At 40.5% G+C, this 21517-nt stretch overlaps 1 protein-coding gene across 1 annotated transcript in view; it reads left to right on the forward strand.

Annotated features, from left to right (window-relative positions):
• The window catches only part of temp (protein prenyltransferase alpha subunit repeat-containing protein tempura), a 48805-nt gene extending 27976 nt beyond the window's left edge, over positions 1-20829 (forward strand). Inside the window, exons 3-4 of the mRNA XM_068346704.1 lie at positions 5638-5795; positions 18780-20829. Coding sequence (XP_068202805.1) covers positions 5638-5795; positions 18780-19687 — 1066 coding nt within the window. The 3' untranslated portion in view covers positions 19688-20829. The remainder of the gene's footprint in view (positions 1-5637; positions 5796-18779) is intronic.
• The last annotated feature ends 688 nt before the right edge of the window (positions 20830-21517 follow it).

Below are 21517 nucleotides of genomic sequence, written 5' to 3' on the forward strand. Positions count from 1 at the left end.
ATTCTTTGTTGCAAAAATCACATTTCGAATAAGCGTACGAGAGAGAGAGAGAGAGAGAGAGAGAGAGAGAGAGGCGTAAAATAGCGTACGTAAATTTTTATTATTATTGTTATTATTATTATTATTGTTGTTGTTGTTAATAAAATTATTATTGTTATTATTATTATCATTATTATTATTATTATTACTGTACAGTATTATTATCATTATTTATTATTATTACGGTATTGTACTTAATCTACGTACGTTCAGTATGCGCGGGGCATCTTCTATGAGTAACCAACGCATCATAGTACTGTAAGACGGGTTGTGATTGGTTCAAGCGCTGATAGATGACGAATCAGAACTCAAGTTTTGTTATCTAGCCTGTGATTGGTGTTTTGCCCGCATCTTCTACCCGCAGCATCAAAGTTCTCGCGGGGCTGGATCGTTCACTTTCTCTTTCCGCGTATCGCTGAGTAGACGTTCTTAAGTTTGTGAAGTTTAATCTGTGCTGTGTGCGACTGTTTTAAGTTGAACTTTTTGTTGAACTTTCTGTTAAATCCTACTGTACAATGCCTCCCAAGCGTTCTGCTTCTAGTAAGGCTGGTAGTGAGCCTAAACGCCACCGAAGGATGATGACGATAGCTGAGAAGGTTACGCTTCTCGACATGTTAAAAGATGGTAGAAGTTACGCGGCCGCCGGCCGCCATTTTGGCATCAACGAATCCACTGTTCGCTATATCAAAAAGGACGAGGCGAACATTAGAAAGACGGCTGCAATCACCTTTAGCAGATCAGCGAAGCGAGTCGTTACAACGCGTAATAAAACGATCGTACGCATGGAAGGTGCTTTAGCTGTGTGGATTGCCGACTGCCGGAAGAAGAACATAGCCTTGGATACGAACACCATCCAAACAAAGGCTTTGAGTTTATATGAGAATTTTGCTGCAAAGGAACCTTAAGACGACGACGGCAACCATGCTGAAGATGATGATGATGCAGATGATCCTCAACCAGGGACATCCACTGATTCCCAGCCTCAGAAACGTTTTTCCGCAAGCAAAGGATGGTTCGCGAAGTTTCAGAAACGCTTCGCCCTGAAAAGCGTTTCCCTGCATGGGGAGTCTGCTTCCGCTGACACTGCCGCTGCTGAAACTTACGTGAACCAGACGTTCAAGAATATTATCGCCGAAGGTGGATACAAGCCGGAACAAGTCTTTAATATGGATGAGACTGGCTTGTTTTGGAAGAGAATGCCGTCGCGAACTTTCCTGTTCAAAGAGGAAGCCAAAGCCTCTGGCTTTAAGGCATTCAAGGATCGCGTTACCCTCGTGATGTGTGGCAATGCTGCTGGATTTTTGTTAAAGCCGGGGCTTATTTATAAGTCGAAAAATCCTCGCGCTTTGAAAAATAAAAATAAGAATCTCCTTCCCGTGTACTGGATGCATAATCAAAAAGCATGGATTACGAAGATGCTGACCTCCAACTGGTTCCACCAGTGTTTCATCCCGCAAGTCCATGAATATCTCTTAGAGAAGGGCTTGCCATTCAAGATCCTTCTCCTTATGGATAACGCTGGTGGACACGCAACTGACCTGTCGCGTGAGGGCGTTCAGGTTGAGTTCCTGCCACCCAACACCACGTCATTAATTCAACCGATGGACCAGGGGGTTATCAGGGCGTTCAAGGCCCTCTACACGAAGAATACCTTGGCGGACCTCGTTGCGTGTGTGGATGCTGCCCAAGATGACGAGGATGAAGATTTCAACTTGAAGGCGTACTGGCGGCAGTACACCATAGCCACGTGCCTGCAGAATATTCAGAAGGCACTTCAAGAGATGAAACCTGCAACCGTGAATGCGAGCTGGAAGAAGCTGTGGCCCGATATTGTTTACGACGACAAGGGATTTACTCCGTCGGAAATCCAACACTCTGCAATACGGAAATCTGTGCAGTTGGCTGCCATAATTGGAGGTGACGGGTTTGGCGACATGACGACTGAAGACGTCGACGAGTTGTTGGACTGCCATTCCCAGCCCCTAACTGACGCAGACCTCGAAGACCTGACGAAATCGGCAAGTGAGGAAGAGAGTGAGGGTACCCAGGAAGAGACCCAAGAAAATGTCGAAGAAACGGGCTTAACATTAGAACGGCTTGCCAAGTTCTGCAACCATATCAAGGAGGCGAAAGAAATGTTACAAGAGTGGGACGAGGATATGGTTCGCTCGATGCAATTCTCCAACAAGGTCGATGACATCATGACTCCCTACAGGATGCTCTTGGATCGAAAAAAGAAGCAGCGGCAACAACTTCCGATCACAATGTTCTTCCAGCCTCGCAAAAAAGAGCCAGTTCCTCCTGCTAGTACACCTTCGGAAGAAATTGAAGAAGTTTCCCAGGAAGAAGTTGAAGAGGTGTCCCAGGAAAAGACACCTCCGTCTGAAGAGACGTAAAATACTATCATTGACTGCACAGTAGAACACATCATCAGCTTCATCATCATCATTTCTACTGTGCAGCAAATTCATCGCCATCACCATTCAAGTTTTTCTTCAACTTCTTTCGTGGTGAGTACAGTAACAATCTTTATTTTTTACTTTAATATTCTTACTGCCTGTTTTATAGTTTAGTAATGTACGTACTGTATGCATTAAGTTAAAGGGAAGCTTTTAAAAGTCTACATGTTGTAACCTATCATATTTTTTTTGTTTAAAATTTACATTTACGTACGTAAAACAATCTCTCTCTCTCTCTCTCTCTCTCTCTCTCTCTCTCTCTCTCTCTCTCTCTCTCTCTCTCGCTCTCTCTCTCTCTCTCTCTCTCTCTCTCTCTCTCTCTCTCTCTCTCTCTCTCTCTCTCTCGTAAATTGTTTTCCTGCTTTGCTACGTACAAGTACTGTATAATTTATATTTGTAAGGTAACATATTTTGTAAATGCTTTTACTGTAAATACTGTATGTACTGTATCATTATTTATCACTATCATCATGCGCGTTAAATGCCTTGTTTGTTCTGAGCGTGGTTGTTTACTGAGCGTACACGCCGTCGTTTCAGGCGGCGTCATAAAGAAAAAGATTTCATTTGGAAGTCCTAAGAAAAATACGTAAACTAAAACATTGGTAATAAAAAAATCAACATACAGTACTGTATAATCAATATAATCGATGCAAAAACTAACCTATACATATATGTGTACACTAAATGAGTTTGTTTCTTCATTATGATCAGAGATGAACGTAAACAAAACATTGGTTGCCATTTTTTATCGTGCTTTTTAGGTGTTTAGGAAACGCATGATATAAAATCGCCTTTAATATTTGTGCCTGTTTTAGTTTAGGGTGCTGTAGTACATGCATTAAGTGTTCTGTACATTAAAGGGTGGTTTGTTAACAGTACTACGTACAAGGGAAGGTTTTAAAAGTCCGAATATACATGTTAAATAAATAGGTAAATATGATGTCACTACTTCGCGGATTTTCACCTATCGCGCCCGCGTCTGGAACCTATCTACCGCGATAAACGAGGGTTCACTGTAGATGCTTTCCTCCTAGATTGGTCACATCTGGATCTCTTCGCATTCCCACCGTTCAAGATTGTCAACAAGGTACTGCAGAAGTTCGCCTCTCACGAAGGGACAAGGTTGACGTTAGTTGCTTCCCTCTGGCCCGCGAGAGAATGGTTCACCGAGATACTTCGATGGTTAGTAGACGTTCCCAGAAGTCTTCCTCTAAGGGTAGACCTTCTACGTCAGCCACACGTAAAGAAGGTACTCCAAAGCCTCCACGCTCTTCGTCTGACTGCCTTCAGACTATCGAAAGACTCTCGAGAGCTAGAGGCTTTTCGAAGGAGGCAGCCAGTGCGATTGCTAGAGCAAGGAGAGCGTCTTCCATTAGAGTCTACCAATCGAAGTGGGAAGTCTTCCGAGACTGGTACAAGTCAGTTTCTGTATCCTCGACCAGTACCTCTGTAGCTCAAATAGCTGATTTTCTCTTATACCTGAGAAAAGGACGATCCCTTTCAGCTCCCACTATCAAGGGCTACAGAAGCATGTTGGCATCGGTCTTCCGGCATAGAGGCTTAGATCTTTCCAACATAAAGATCTGCAAGACCTCCTTAAGTCTTTTGAGACCACCAAGGAGCGTCGTTTGGCTACCCATGGATGGAATTTAGACGTGGTACTAAGATTCCTCATGTCAGACAGGTTGGAGCCATTACAATCAGCCTCCCTGAAAGATCTCACTCTTAAGACTCTTTTCCTGGTATGCTTAGCCTTGGCTAAAAGAGTCAGTGAGATTCATGCCTTCAGCAAGAACATCGGATTTTCGTCGGAAAAAGCCACTTGTTCGCTGCAACTTGGTTTTCTAGCCAAAAATGAGCTGCCTTCTCGGCCTTGGCCTAAATCTTTCGATATTCCCAGCTTATCGGAGATCGTAGGCAATGAACTAGAAAGAGTCTTATGCCCTGTTAGAGCTCTTAAGTTCTATTTAAAGCGTACTAAACCTTTACGAGGCCAATCTGAAGCTTTATGGTGTTCAGTTAAGAAACCATCCTTGCCTATGTCAAAGAATGCTTGGTCAGACTTTATCAGATTGTTAATACGAGAAGCTCATTCACATCTGAGTGAGGAAGACAGAACTTTGCTTAAGGTGAAGACGCACGAAGTTAGAGCTGTAACAACTTCCGTGGCCTTTAAGCAAAATATATCTCTGCAAAGTATAATGGACGCAACCTATTGGAGAAGCAAGTCAGAGTTCGCGTCATTTTACTTGAAAGATGTCCAGTCTCTTTACGAGAACTGCTACACACTGGGACCATTCGTAGCAGCGAGTGCAGTAGTGGGTGAGGGCTCAACCACTACAATTCCCTAATTCCATAACCTTTTTAATCTTTCTCTTGAAATGTTTTTATTGTTGTTTTTGGGTTGTCCGGAAGGCTAAGAAGCCTTTCGCATCCTGGTTGATTTGGCGGGTGGTCAAAGTCATTTCTTGAGAGCGCCCAGATTAGGGGTTTGAGGAGGTCCTGTTGTATGGGTTGCAGCCCTTGATACTTCAGCTCCTAGGGGTCTGTCACCATCCTAAGAGGATCGCGAGGCTCCGTAAGGAAGACGTACTTATAAGGCACAGTAATCATCTAAGTTGACTTCCTTACCAGGTACCTATTTATTTTGTTTTTGTTATTTTGATAACTTCTAAAATGAAATAAAAACTCTTAGCTCATAAGATGTAAACATATTTAACTGGTCTCTACCCACCACCCTGGGTGTGAATCAGCTATATATTCACCGGCTAAGTTAAATATTTAAAAATGATATTTTGATTATAAAATAAATTTTTGAATATACTTACCCGGTGAATATAAATTAAACGGCCCTCCCTTCCTCCCCAATAGAGACGCAGTGGGATGAGGAGAAAATTGAGTCTTTGTTTACATAGAGTTTGGTATCTGGCCGACAGTTGGCGCTGATGAGCACACCCGCAACCTGTATAGCGATCGCTAGCGAGTTTTTTTGTACAGTTTTTTGTCTGTCGAGCAACAGAGTTGCAGCTATATATTCACCGGGTAAGTATATTCAAAAATTTATTTTATAATTAAAATATCATTTTTTTAATGATGAATTTTTTTAGAGTTTATCATGTTTCTCGTTTTATGTTTTCAGGGATGAATTTGATGTGGTTTTTTCTCTTGGCGAAGTCAATAGATCACCTATTATCAATATTGAACACAAAGTAGGCCTCGAGTCATGGTGTGTGAAGCATGTTTATGCCTATGCTTATACAAAGATTTTGGATGCTAAACAGACCAAAAGACGGGAAGGTAAGATAACCAAGTTCATTATTATTGTACTTTTATGAAAATTTTTACTGTGCTGCCTCGGCAAAGGGTTTTATGACTTTGGTTTATTTTTGTATGGATTACACAAGAAGTTCTATGTTGATATTTTAAAAGATTTTATTTTATGGGGAGAAGGTACCTTTAATTTTGGTTGATTGTTCAACCTTGTTTTAAATGTTGGAGCTTTTATCAATCAAGGCCCTATGTACCAATTTTATAAGTTTTATAACAATATTTAATGTTTTACTACACACATCTGCTTAAGAGGTCAATTTTTTCTGGTCAGTTTTAAAGGAGTTCAAAGTGGTTGACCTGCACACAAGTAATAACTTTAGTCAGTTTGAAATATGGGGAATGTTGAAAAAAGTGGAGTTTCAACCACCCTGGACACTACCTTAAGAGTTGAAATGGTTATTGTTCTTGTTAGATGATTCTGAACCATGATGATAGAATTATTAGCTTGATTTTAGGCTAATTATTGGAATATTACCTGTAAAGTATTTTCTAATTCAAAGGATTTTTGTTGATCACTTCAAAGCACATTTAACAGTACTGTATGTGAAACAATGAAAGTAACACATCCCATAAATAAAGATATACCTGTGATAATGATTAGATAATGCTGGATTAAGCTGGAAATAATAAAAATGACAATTTTCCCCTTATCACTGCCACTAATACTGTAATACCATTGCCGCTACTGGATTGCATGGCATCTATGAAATGATGGGACAGAGAAAGGATGAGTTTTAATGTGTAAAAAAAAAAAGGGAATTTTAGTAAAGCTGCTTTTATTCCTACGTGGATACAGACTTCCGAGTCATTTATATGGGTTACTCCTAGTCTCATTTTCTACAACCAGACAATCAAAGAAAATTGATTGCCTCATACTTCATAGCCAAGCAACCACCGCACGCAGCCCAGGAAGTCAGCTCATAGTGCTTGGTTGCTTCCTCTTGACACTCCTAGTCATGAAGTTTAGGAAACGTACCTCAACTTTCTCTATATGATCGAGAGTTTCGCATTCAACTCGCTTACCCTTTTAGTGTTTAGTGCTTGTGACTTATGTATCTTTTTCTTTATTCACGGTCTTTTGTGTTATTAGTCATTATCTTTGGATTGAATTGAATTGAATATAGGATTTAGGCATTAAGCCAAGCACTGGGGCATCAAAGGCCATTCAGGGCTATATAACGAAAATTATTCAATCATATCTGTATACTCACACCATTTAGTATCATTTTAACCTTTAATACAAATCGCAACACTTTCATATAATAAAATCTAGATGTGAAATAAATAGGGATTAAAAGGGTAAAATAAATAAATTAATTAATAAAATCAATTATAGCTCGTAATATAACCCAATACTTTGTATAAATTTTCTAAAGTTCAGGGTATTACAGTTTTCCCCCTTTATATCTCTTAAAGGTTTGTCCTGGAATAAATGTGTCCTCCTCTGAAGATTAAAAACAGGACAGTCGACTAAAATATGTTTAACATCCATTGACAGGTATTACAATCATTATCTTTGGGTTAGCCTTGGAATTTGCGTTCTTGCTACGGCAGGGATAGCTACCCTTGTGGCATTCTCTTGAGTCGGGCAGACATAGATCCGAATCCCCTTTGTCCCTCTTGCTTAGATGAGATTTTCAATGGAATCGCCATGTAGGCACAGTAGGGAGAGATATTATAAACTGTCAAAACAAACTATGGTACTTAACATTGGTAAAGGTGAAGTAGCAGCGTCAGTCATGTTGAATTAACGACAATCACTTGCGAAAACACCGAGCAAAACAAATTACGACTTAGCGGGCAAGTCCAAAACAGAAGGATGACCTGGAGGGCGCGCGTGGTAGGTGTTGGTGGGGTAGTCCAACTGTGTTCTTTAGGGCCTGTCACGGCCCTCCCCTTTGATGAAGGGATTATCTAAATGGAATACAGCCTGTGAATAGTGGTTTTCACATGCCCCTGTTGTATACACGACACTCACAAGGTGATCGCGCGAGGGTAGTAACCTCTGCATTCCATGCTTTTATCTTTCTCTAGTATATTTGGAAGATTTATATTAGAAAAGTGTAAAGAAGGACTTCTTTCACCGGGCGTCACAGGTCTCTTCCCAGAAATAGATTTTTCCTTCGTCAAAATCCCTTATTCTTGTCACAGGAGACTAATTAAGATTTCTCTCCTACTTCGTCACTTCCCAACATGAGTAGGAGACAAAGGATCCTTTCTGCAACGTAAGCCTCCCACTATTATCTTGCATCGTGAGTCCTCTAAGACTTTAATCATAGAAGACGACGCCCATAGTAATCTTCATAGTGCTGATAAGACACGCCGACACTTGTAGAAAACACTCTGACTACAGTAGCCATGTCTCTCTCTCTCTCTCTCTCTCTCTCTCTCTCTCTCAAGATGAAGTTGAGAATAAAGCAGACCAAATCATAAAAACTAGATAAATCCAGTCTATTCAAGATCACAAGGTGTCTCCGCAGATGTAATAAGTCCTTGAGACAGTGCAATCCCTCAAGATTCTGTCTCTTTCTCTCATTTTATATATATATATATATATATATATATATATATATATATATATATATATACAGTATATATATATATATATATATATATATATATATATATATATATATATATATATATATATATACTGTATATATATATATATATATATATATATATATATATATATATATATATATATATACTGTATATATATACAGTGTGTATATATATATATATATATATATATATATATATATATATATATATATACTGTATATATATATACAGTATATATATATATATATATATATATATATATATATATATATATATATATATATATATAATGTCTATGTACAAATCTCTTTCTTATTTATTTTAGAACAGTGTACATAAGTCACAAAACCAACCATGTCTCCAATGTGGTAGTGGGGAAAAAGATTCTCTTCACATGGAAAGGTATCTCACTCAATTTTCTAACACATCTCTAACCTATACTGATCATCTAAACAATGAACTTGGTTGCTTGTCTATCGACATTTAGGAGATGGAATTGATGCAAAGAGAGTAGCCTCATCTGCTTATGTATTGAGCTTATTTTCTTGGCCAAAATACACCTTGTGTATATAGTATGAAAAGTAATGGGCCAAGAACACTACATCATGATTAATACAGTCAAAGGTGGCACTAGAATAAAGGCCAATCATACGAACTTCCTGACCACAATCAGAGGATTCTCTTACGGCATTGGAAGTTGTAGGAAGGGCATCACATACGCCAAGGCTTTTCTGAAAGCCACATTGCAAACAAAGGAACAGATGAACACCTTCAACATACCTATTTAGATGATCTGCCAAAAGATGTTCAAAAACTTTAGATGATATGGGAATTATAGAAATTGAGCAGTAATCAGATGGGCTAGAGCTACCACAAACACATTAATTAATGGAGTAACATTACCAATTCTTCAACAAGTGCTAAAAGAACCTCCTCTTGCTAACATATGGAAAATAACAGACAATTTAGGAGCTAAGAAATGAGCAGTCTTGATAAAAAACTAAGGAAAAATACCATACTGAAAGAAACACTAATTAACTCTAAGCTCAACTTAGGAAGTTAGGTTAGCTTGAATATACTGGACCTCTGAACTTCAACAAAGGAAGCTATCCAAGTCAAGAGCTTATGAAACTCATTATTATAATTATTATTATTATTATTATTATTATTATTACTAGCCAAGCTACAACCCTAGTTGGAAAAGCAAGATGCTATAAGCCCAAGGGCTTCAACAGGGATAAATAGCCCAGTGAGGAAAGGAAATAAGGAAATAAATAAATGATGAGAATAAATTAACAATATATCATTCTAAAAAAAGTAACAGCGTCAAAACAGATACAGTATGTCCTATATAAACTATTAACAACGTCAAAAACAGATATCACATATAAACAATAAAAAGACTCATGTAAACCTGGTCAAAGTAAAAACATTTGCTCCAACTTTGAACTTTTGAAGTTTTACTGATTCAACTACCCGATTAGGAAGATCATTCCACAACTTTGTAACAGCTGGAATAAAACTTCTAGAATACTGTGTAGTATTGAGCCTCATGATGGAGAAGGCCTGGCTATTAGAATTAACTGCCTACTGATAATGGCTGATTATGTGAATTGTCTAAAGGGGAGGCGTGACATTATCGTCATCCCTGCTAGAATCAACTAGCTTAGTCTTCCCTGGCTTTTCCCCTGAGCTAACAGCAAGTATTATCTAGCTCTTTAATCTGTTAACCCTTTTACCCCCAAAGGACGTACTGGTACATTTCACAAAAGCCATCCCTTTACCCCCATGGACGTATCGGTACGTCCTTGCAAAAAAATGCTATAGATTTTTTTTTTTTTCATATTTTTGATAATATTTTAAGAAAATTCAGGCATTTTCCAAGAGAAGGAGACCAACCTGACCTCTCTATGACAAAAATTAAGGCTGTTAGAGCAATTTTAAAAAAATATACTGCAAAATGTGCTGGGAAAAAAATAACCTCCTAGGGGTTAAGGGTTGGAAATTTCCAAATAGCCTGGGGGTAAAAGGGTTAATTTGGTTGGAAATCATTGAAACATACTTTCCCATGAGAGTTACCGGGAGGGAAACGCACTTTTCACAATGGTTATTTAAATCACAGTATTGCCCTAATGCAATACACAAAGGGAATGAGGATAATGAACTTCCAGAAATAATTCCCATTCACTCTCCACATAGTAATTGCTAACAAAACCAGGGGGAGACATCCTATGGGCAGTAATAATCCAAAAATGTAGAGAAGGCCTGATCACAACTGAAGAACTGAAGAAACAAAGAACTCGATGCATTAGTTACCACTTACCTCTAGATTGTTCTTTCCTATACTAAGGGCATGTGGTTATTGAAGGTAAAGAAAATGGGAAACTCTTAAAATCTTTAATATTTATTGGTAAAGGTCAATTAAACCAAGCTTCTAGAGAAGAAGCAATATGAACATCATGGGAGGTTCATGAAAATACTGCTTATCTGCATTGTTAGTATTTACAATAGTGTTTTGTATTTAATACAGTAGAATAATATGAATATGTTGTCTCTATGAAATCTTTTTCAGTTTACTAAACATTCCAGTACTTTAGCTATCATCATCATCTGTATATTTAATTTGTTTTGCATTAAACCTTGACTTATATATTACCTACATTTCTGGGCTCGAACCTGTGCCGCCCAGTGAATAAGCTCCATTTAGCACTTATTCTTAGGTAATTTACTGCTAAATATACCAGAGAAAAAATGTAAAGGAGTGCTAGGTTAACTAGCTCGCTCACCTATTGGTGTCGGTATAAAATTGGGCGTATAATCCAGAGGTCCCGCACTATTTAGATTCATCCACGACAGAAACCCCAATAGAGGAGACCCGTTCAACCTCACTCGGTACTACTAACAATGCATCCGCTCAGAACCCAACTCCTTTTAGCACGTCTTGTGTGTAACCCGCTTTTTTGTTGTGCTCTCGTTTTTTCGCTTATTTTCTTTGGATTATGGCTTCTTCGTCGGTTTCCCTGGAGACACCGTCTAAGTTAAGTACCAAGCTGTGTTTTGCTGTGTTTTGAGCAACCTAGATCGTCTAATATTTGAATTATAGGAGTGTATTCTCTTCGTTCATACCGATCTTGCTTGATTCCATTTACAGTTGGTACTCCTGTTTTGAGAGCTTTTAGTTTCACTCGCGGTGTTACTATATGTATTATTTTTATTATTAAATTTTATTTGTTATTATGGATATTCATTATTTAGCGTTTAGAACCCTTGTGGTTCAAATTTTGGGCCGATATCATTTACGTATCGTTATGGCTGCCGACCTTCGTGCTAGGCGGCAATGTTATTTAAGCCATCAGGTGTGTCTTTTGTGATTTAATTATTATGTTGCATGCCTTGCCCAAAAATTTTTATTTGTTTATTTTATATTATCAACGCTATTACTATTATAATGAATATTGTGCTATTACTCCGTTTGATCTGTCTGGTTGGGGATCGTCAGTTGGTAGCCCAGCTGCTCCGTATCACGTGATTCTCCCCCATGCTCCCCCTCTCGCTAGGTGGGTGGCTAGGCTTCTCTCCCCCTCTCCCCTAGGGGACCGTTGCCTTCCCTCCTTATAGAGGGGGTAGTTCAGTGTTTATGGACTTTGTCCTCCGGGTGTCCCGGCGGGTTCGGCTCTGTCTAGTCTGGTTGGCCACCGGTCAACAGAGTTGGATCCCGGTGCACCCTATTTTATATTCACTTATCACACTGGTTTATGTTATATGAAACCCTCTGGGTTCCGTTGGCAGTTCTTATCTACAGTTCCGCCCCCCTATTTAATTTATAACAGTTCCTATGATGATTATATGACAGATCACTACCCCGGAGTTCCTATACGAATTGGTTTTGGATACTTTTATTTCCCGGCCCGGGGCTTAGCCTCGCCCCGGGAAATCAGACACCCTGTGTCTTAAATTTTTGTTGTTGCATCCTTTTTTATACTCCCGGCTCGACCGGAATGGATGGCTATACTTTAGTCTTAAGCTAGACTTTTGTTTAGGCCGGGTCCTCCGGACCCGCCCCTACTTAAGAATATTACAGTTAAGCCCTAATCTTGTGTTAGGCTTATGTTAGGCCCGGGTCCTCCGGACCCGCCCCTACTTAAGAGAATTACAGTTTCTCATATACTATTTACTTTAGTCTTAAGCTAGACTTATGTTTAGGCCGGGTCCTCCGGACCCGCCCCTACTTAAGAGAATTACAGTTTCTCATATACTATTTACTTTAGTCTTAAGCTAGACTTATGTTTAGGCCGGGTCCTCCGGACCCGCCCCTACTTAAGAATATTAAAGTTAAGCCCTAATCTTGTGTTAGGCTTATGTTAGGCCCGGGTCCTCCGGACCCGCCCCTACTTAAGAGAATTACAGTTTCTCATATACTATTTACTTTAGTCTTAAGCTAGACTTAGGTTTAGGCTGGGTCCTCCGGACCCGCCCCTACTTAAGAGAATTACAGTTTCTCATATACTATTTACTTTAGTCTTAAGCTAGACTTAGGTTTAGGCCGGGTCCTCCGGACCCGCCCCTACTTAAGAGAATTACAGTTTCTCATATACTATTCTTTTTATAGATGGTGCATTGTCAGACGACAGCCTGTGCAGCTGTTCTACATCAGCCCTGCGGCCATACCGTCTGTCGGTCTCACGCCCTCTGCGGTGTGCAGCTGGAGGACGTCGTGGTATGGCACCCGGATAACTGTGTGGTCTGTTTTGACCTCGTTACCACCCTTGGATCTGACTCGGTGAGTCCCGTTGGCTATGTTGCCTTCCTATTTATCTTACCTTTTTTGGCATACATACACTATTTAGTAAGATATCTATGGTCTTGAAGGACCACTGGGAGTCTGCCCTTTTATAATTCCCATTATTATTTCAGGCATCCCCGGAGCAAAAGTCTGCGGCTCGGGCCACACTAAAAGTGTGGGTTGGTGGTTTTGCCCGGAACGTGAAGTCCAAGCGGCCGTACGTCCTCTCCGAGGACTACTGTTCCCTGATTTACCCCAACGCCAAGTCTTCAGCCGCTGTGGTTAGGCATGTTGCAGCTCCCATCATTGCCCACATTGATGCCACCATAGCGGGGTTTATTGATCCAGAGCAGGATCCGTCGGACGCCCCCGGAGATCTAGAAGACAATGTTGCCTCCATGAACCTTGACGTGGAACCCATGTTATTGGATGATCCAGATACAGGTAGGGTGGTAAGTGAGGCAGGTGTTTCTGGCGCTGAGATTCCTATCCTCAGCCCCTCTCTTTCTTCTTCTTCTGATCGCTCTTCCTTCCATGGTTTTTCTGGGGACCGTGATTCGTCCCAACGATCACACCCGGTTCCCCCCAAGAATAAGTCTAGAACCTTACCTAAAGTTCATAAGCCTCATAAGGCTTCTCATGGTTCTAAACAGAATACAAACCTGTCATCTAAGGCTTCTGGCTCCTCCTCTAAGTCTCGCGACCCGGGAGTTCATTCCGCCACACCTGCTGCTAGCCCGGGCCTTTCCGAATCAGCCATGCTTCGCATCGTGTCGGAGATGCAGGCTAAGTTGGTATCAGAGATACAGTCTAAGATGGACACGATGTTCTCTAACATCGGTCAGAGACTTGGGGCATTAGAGCAAGGTGCTCCGGAGCGGGTCCAAAGCTCTCTCATCCCGGATGCCTCTAAGCTCCCGCAGTTTGCCAAAAACAACCCTTGGCGTATGGCTCTTCATTCCCCGTTCTCAGACGGAATGTTAACTTTGGAGGGTCTTGGCACTCGTCCCCTAGAGGACTTTGAATTCTTTCCTCCTGGTCTGGCATTTCCATTTCATGGTTATGCCAGGCTTACCGAGGAAGCTTTGGTTCGGTTAGACAAGGTCCCCAAGGAGACAGTCATCTTCCCAAAAGAGCAGGCCCAATCTGTGTGGGCCAGATTCCTGAATGACATCGGCTGCACGAACACTATGTTGACGCCTTATAAGAGCTCTTTTACAATGTTCCTAATGGACAAAAACACCGTGACTCCATGTGTCAATAAGGTAGCAGAGCTTGCCTTCCAATATGCTCTGGAGGAGAAGCCCTTGCCTCCCATCCGAGAGGTGGATCCAATCTCCCTCCTTCTTCCTTCAGGCATTGAGTGTTGGGACAACGTCCATACCACATTTACCTCTGGAAAGCTAGCAGCAGACTGTGCTTCGGTAATGTTTAGTGAGCGGCTTCCCCGTCTCCCGGAATCCCTCATTAAACAGTAGTATGATTCTCGCCTACGCGTTGGCCGTACTCTGAACCTGGCCACTTCCACGGAGTCGATAGCCTTGACTTACGATACTGAGAGTATTTTTAAATCTCTCAACAAGGCTACGTTGCAGTCATTATACTACGACCTGTATGACTTCGCTACTGCTAAACGCAAGTGTCGCAAACATGTCCTGGCAGAGGCGACTATTAGGCATGAACCTAATAAGCTGATCCGGTCCTCCTGTTGGGGTTCAAACCTCTTCCCTGAGGACCTCGTAGAGGAAGTCTTGGCGGAGGCTCTATGCCTTCCGCAACAAATGGAGGTTCAGTCCCTGGGCGTTCAGTATCATCTCCCAGGGACTGGGGTGGAGTTGGATTCAAGGACCTCCTCCTCCGAACAAATTTCGTCAACATTCCACTCCGGACCTGGTCGAATTTGTCCAGGATCTTTTACAAAAGAACGCCGTACAAGAAACGAAACACCTGAAGTTTCAAGGTCGGCTGTTCAGTGTCCCGAAGAAGGATTCAGACAAGAGAAGAGTGATTCTAGACCTATCCTTTCTCAACTTGTCCATTCAATGCGACAAGTTTCGAATGCTTACCGTCTCGCAGGTGCGGACCTTACTTCCCCGTGGGGCCGTCACCACCTCTATCGATCTTACAGACGCCTATTATCACGTCCCGATAGCGAGACACTTCCGTCCGTACCTAGGCTTTCGCTTAGGGGACAAACGTTACTCCTTCAAGGTGAGGCCTTTCGGGCTCAACATCGCCCCAAGGATCTTCACAAAGTTAGCAGAAGTCGCTGTTCAGGAACTCAGGAATCAAGGGATTCAAGTAGTAGCCTATCTGGACGACTGGCTCATTTGGTCAGACACCTCCCAAAATTGCCTAAAAGCCACTCACAAAGTCATCCATTATCTTCAATCTCTAGGCTTCCAGATCAACTTCAAGAAGTCCCGTCTTCTTCCAAAATCGAAGTTCCAATGGCTTGGCCTGCAATGGGATCTTATATCTCATACTCTGTGTCTTCCCAGACCCAAGAGGTTAGAGATTGCAAGGAACACCAAACGTTTTCTCAAAGACAAAGTAAGTTCCAGACGACTCCAAGAGAGGATTCTGGGGTCCCTTCAGTTTGCCTCAGTTACGGATCTTCTTCTGAAGGCAAAATTGAAAGATATCAATCGTGTCTGGCGTTCGAGGGCGAACCGGAAGCTCCGGGACAGGAAAGTCCGCCTTCCTCCCATTCTACGGGAAAGACTTCTTCCTTGGACAAGAGCAAACAGTCTGTCAAAGTCAGTTCCCCTTCGATTTCCGCCTCCGAAATTAATCATTCACACGGACGCATCCTTGTCAGGTTGGGGCGGTTATTCTCAGCTCAAGAAAGTTCAAGGTCTTTGGACTCCCTTGTTCCGCCAATTTCACATCAAGGTGCTAGAGGCCATGGCAGTTCTTCTAACCCTGAAACGTCTTGCTCTTCCCAAGAAACAACACCTTCGTCTGGTCCTCGACAGCGAAGTGGTGGTCCGCTGCCTCAACAGAGGCGGGTCAAAGTCAGGGCCTCTGAACCATGTTCTAGTAGCCATATTCTCCCTAGCAGCCTTGAACCGTTGGCATCTTTCAGCTGTCCACCTGGCGGGAGTCCGGAATGTAGTGGCAGACGCCCTGTCCCAGACCTCCCCTCTAGAATCGGAATGGTCACTCGATCTAAAGTCATTTCGGTGGATTCTCTCTCAGGTTCCCGGTCTCCAAGTGGACCTCTTCGCCACGGAATCCAACCACAAATTGAGAGTATATGTGGCTCCCAATCTAGACCCTCAGGCTTACGCCACAGACGCCATATCACAGAATTGGGACACCTGGGAAAAGATTTATCTCTTTCCCCCGGTGAATCTTTTGCTGGAAGTTCTAGACAAGCTGAGATCCTTCAAGGGACAAGTAGCCTTGGTCGCACCCAACTGGCCCAAGAGCAACTGGTATCCTCTCCTGCGAGAGTTGAGACTATACTCTCACCCGATACCCAATCCGGTTCTGTCTCAGATAGTACAAACACGCGTTGGGTACGCTTTCTCAAACATTCAGAGCGCCCTAACTTTATGGACTTTATGAAGTTTGCGGCTATGCATGGTGCCAATATTGATCCTCAAAACACCTTGTTCCTAGAATCGGATAAACGGGATTCCACCATCCGCCAGTATGACTCTGCAGTTAAAAAGTTGGCAAAATTTTTAATAGACTCAGACGTGAACTGTATGAACTTGAACCTTACAGTCACTTTCTTTAGATCTTTATTAGAATCAGGTCTGGCAGCCAATACTATCACCACTATTAAATCGGCTCTGAAAAAGATCTTCCTAGTGGGTTTTAACATAGACTTAACCGACTCTTTGTTAGCTTCAATTCCGGAAGCTTGTGCCAGACTGAAACCGGTTACTCGTCCTACTCCGGTGACCTGGTTCCTTAATGACGTACTCAGATTGGCTTCTGATACCATTAACAGTTCTTGTGATTACATTCCCCTTCTCAGGAAAACACTTTTCCTGGTGAGCTTGGCTTCCGGGGCAAGAATTTCTGAATTGGCAGCCTTGTCGAGAGACCCGGGTCATATTGACTTCCTGCCTTCGGGAGAGGTCCTTCTTTCTCCTAACAAATTCTTTTTGGCTAAGAACGAAGACCCTCAAAACAGATGGTCTTCCTGGAAAATTGTTCCCCTCACGCAAGATCCGTCTCTGTGCCCTGTTACTACTCTTAGGTCTTATTTATCCCGGACCTCCTCTAACTCCTCGGGGCCTCTATTCGTTAGAGAACAAGGCGGTACCATTACTATTAAAGGGATCAGGCAACAAATCTTGTATTTTATTAAACAAGCTAACCCTGACTCTTTTCCTCTTGCACATGATATCAGGGCGGTTGCTACCTCGGTGAACTTCTTTCACCACATGAATTTTACAGACCTTTCCAGGTATACAGGGTGGAAATCACCGTCAGTGTTCAAGAAACACTATCTTAAACATTTGGAAGCCCTAAAATTTTCTACAGTAGCCGCAGGGAGCGTAGTTACTCCCAAGTAACTCACAGGTTAATGCCTTGACTCTTTATCTCTCCCTCTTACCTGCCTCATTTATACCCTATTGTATTCGTTGGTCTCGCACCTGAATACTGTTATTATATTTGTAAATTTTATGCTCCTGAGTATCTGTATATATTATCACTCACGGCATTATTATACCTACCTTATTGGATTTATGTTCATATTTAAGATACCCTTATAATTGTTTTTTGGTACTCATCTCTGATTAAAAGCATCCTGTATTTCCCTTACGCTTATGTTTTTTCCTTTATTTTGCAAGTTTGGTGACATTTTCTCTTGTATAGATTCACTGGGCGGCACAGGTTCGAGCACAGAAAAGGGATTTTGACGTAGGAAAAATCTATTTCTGGGCGAAGGACCTGTGCCGCCCAGTGAACCCTCCCAGCTCCTCTCCCTTGGAGTCCCCAAACTTTGGGTGCTAAGGAGTTGGGTTCTGAGCGGATGCATTGTTAGTAGTACCGAGTGAGGTTGAACGGCTCTCCTCTATTGGGGTTTCTGTTGTGGATGAATCTAAATAGTGCGGGACCTCTGGATTATACGCCCAATTTTATACCGACACCAATAGGTGAGCGAGCTAGTTAACCTAGCACTCCTTTACATTTTTTCTCTGGTATATTTAGCAGTAAATTACCTAAGAATAAGTGCTAAATGGAGCTTATTCACTGGGCGGCACAGGTCCTTCGCCCAGAAATAGATTTTTCCTACGTCAAAATCCCTTTTTTGGTCTTGAAATATCCCAGACACACCAGTCTTTAGTGTCATCTGGATCCTCTCACTCATCAAATATCTGCCTAATTTCCAAGTATCGGATGACCTGTAAAAATCCCATAAAAATTACCAAGTTATTTTCTTCATTGCAGAATTGTCGGAAATGTTTTATTGGACTAATTTTTTGTATACTGTAGTATTTTCCCTTTTATATTATTACACCTCCAATTTCTCTTGATATTTTGATTGTTTAGTATAGTGTTGTGGAAATTACTTTGTTTTTAATTCATATAAATCACAAATCTTCTGTTTAATTTTGAAAGGAACTTATTTTTACTAGATCCGGTCTTGCTGTTGCGATGGACCCAGTTTTGCCTACTTATTGCGCCAGAGGTAGCAACCTTTTGGAATGTACGGAAAATGCTGCTTCGTGAAGGCCGGCTTACAGCAGAATCTGATTTGCATCTCACCAGACTTATTCTGTCTAGAAAGCCAAAGTGTATGGAAGTGTTCCAGCATCGTAAGTGGATGTTTTCTAATATCATTGCTAGAACAGTCTACATACCAGCAAACAGAGGAAATGGTTTGAATGAAAATAATCAGAACGGTGTTATGGACATGGTTGATTCAAGTAGTATTAAGCAGTTTCTCTTTGCTGAATTAGATTTATGTACGGCTACTGCGAACAAACATCAAAACAATTACCACTCTTGGAACCATCGATTGTGGGTCATTGAGCAGTTCTGTAGATATGCTACTCTTAAAGATGTGTGTAGACTCGAGTATGATGCAACTCATAGTTGGGTTAGTGTTCATGTGAGTGAACATAGTGGACTTCATTTTCTTCAGTACCTTCTAGACTCTATTGTGTCTGTAGTTGAGGAAAAGAAAGTTGATAATATCCAGGAGATCATTCCTTATGTAGATTCAGTTAAGAAGCTTTATATCAGAGAACTAGATTTTAATAGAGATCTTATTGAGGAATACAGAGATCACGAAGCCCTCTTTTGCCATCGTCGTTTTTTATTGACACGAATACGTGATCTTCTTTGTTCTTCGCCCCAAAGAACTTGCTCTCCTCCTCCTCCAGCCTTGAAAAGATCTTGCGTTGAAACCGTGAATAGTGAATGGAGTGCTGTTCTTCTTGGTGAACGAGAACTAATCAACAGATGTCTCCTTACAAATTCATACCAAAAAATTCTCGGAGAAAAACATGGCCAGTGGTTAAACAATGTTGTTGGTATTTGAAGGTCACTGAAAAAATATAAAACATCTTAGCACAGGTATGTAGGTTTGTTCATTTGCCTTGTGAGAAATATGAAAATATTTAAGACTTTGTAAGGGATTTTATGCGAATCAGTCTTGTCCAGTAATCATCTAGACATGTGCTATGAAATTAAATTTTATTATAGCAACCATAGTATACAAGAGCTATGTAGTTCATGCTGCCTGAACACCACTTACCAGTACACCAACTCTTATATTACTTTAGAATTATTACTTTGATTGAAAAGATGCTGAGGAGGTATGTCCAAGGGAAAGTATCTTTGAAATAGATAATTAATTTTGAACATTCAAATTTTTGTGCAGCTACAGATAGGTATCCTGCCAATATGTGAGCCTCATTTTTTATTTGTGCTGTCTTGGTTAAAACGATGCAATGCCATTCAAGAATATTGATTAGCTGAAGAGTGGATTCATTATTCTTTATGCATTTGAAATTTGAAGTAACCCTGATTTGCAGCCATCCCCTGCTCACCATGTCACAATTGTTAAACTGCCTGAACTACTAACAATATAGGCCTATAAGTTCTGGCTTGGTGATACTTCTTATCTCTTAATTTAAATTATTTTTATAGTACTGTACTGTATTAATATTGCGTATTTATTATTGCAATGATATATCTTTAGCATATTAAGAATTTCATTTGGAAAAAAAGAGAGGCTTGTTTTATATTTTCTTTATTTATGGTCATGATGATATGTCAGCTTTAAAATTATTTAAGTATATCACCTATTTTACTAACCATGTTCATTGCATTTTGCTCTTACTGAATACAATGATAAACTAAAAAGTTGTGCATCTCGGTAATTTTTTGAGATCAATATTTTGTCCGATGTACGATTCAAGCATCAACTTTTCTTCATTGTAGTGCTAATTCACGAATATATTTTTACATTAACTAATCCTTGACATGTATACACGATTAAATTGCTTGAATATTTAGATAATTTAAAGAAGTTGGAATTCAAGATTAGAAATTTAGAATTTTTACCCTATCAGTAATACTTATTCTTTATTTTTGGAGAATGTTGCTATAATATTAATTGGAATTCATTCTTTGAGTTCAACAATAAAATGGACATGATCGGTTTTTTTTTTTTTTTTTTTCTTTTTTTTTTTGGCAAAGTATTAATTTGTTCATGGAAATTTTTGCTTTCTAATTTTAAGAGAAGTCAATAAAGAATATTGGTGTAATTTTTTTACAATATTGCTTGACCATTGTCATGAGTAAATATGGTACATGAAATTTAAAGATGCCATGTCAAGAATTGGGTATTTGTCATCATTAAAGAATTATGCTCTTGCTAAGTTACCAGTAAGCTCCCTTTTGTTCAGGATGTTATCTTTGTTTCTCGTGTGTTAGATTTCCCTTGCCATGATCTAGAATTTCCAATCAATTTCACTTCACCTACTTGCAAAGCTTTCACTGATTTTATTTTTAGTTTGGTGAAAATACAATTAATGAAGAAATAGAGCTAGCATGCACCTCTCTCACTTCTAGCACTTTGAATTACTCTTTGTGCAATGTACAGCTTTCAGTCCTCATAGCACCAGCTGTTTCATACAAGTATTACAGATTTCTTTGCCCATGGACAGTAAGGAGCATTCAGAGAACATCGAGGTTTCCAGCTCATATTATCAATTACATTGATACTAATCAATAAGAATACAGTACTTCAGACCTTAATATTACCTTACACCTCAATTGCAGCTTCCCATTAATAGAAAAAGAGATTTGTGCAACACATGAATACATAAGAACACTAGATTAATTTTTTATGTTCCCTAAGACA

This window comes from Palaemon carinicauda, chromosome 22, assembly GCF_036898095.1.
Source record: "Palaemon carinicauda isolate YSFRI2023 chromosome 22, ASM3689809v2, whole genome shotgun sequence".
Classification (NCBI taxonomy): Eukaryota; Metazoa; Arthropoda; class Malacostraca; order Decapoda; family Palaemonidae; genus Palaemon; species Palaemon carinicauda.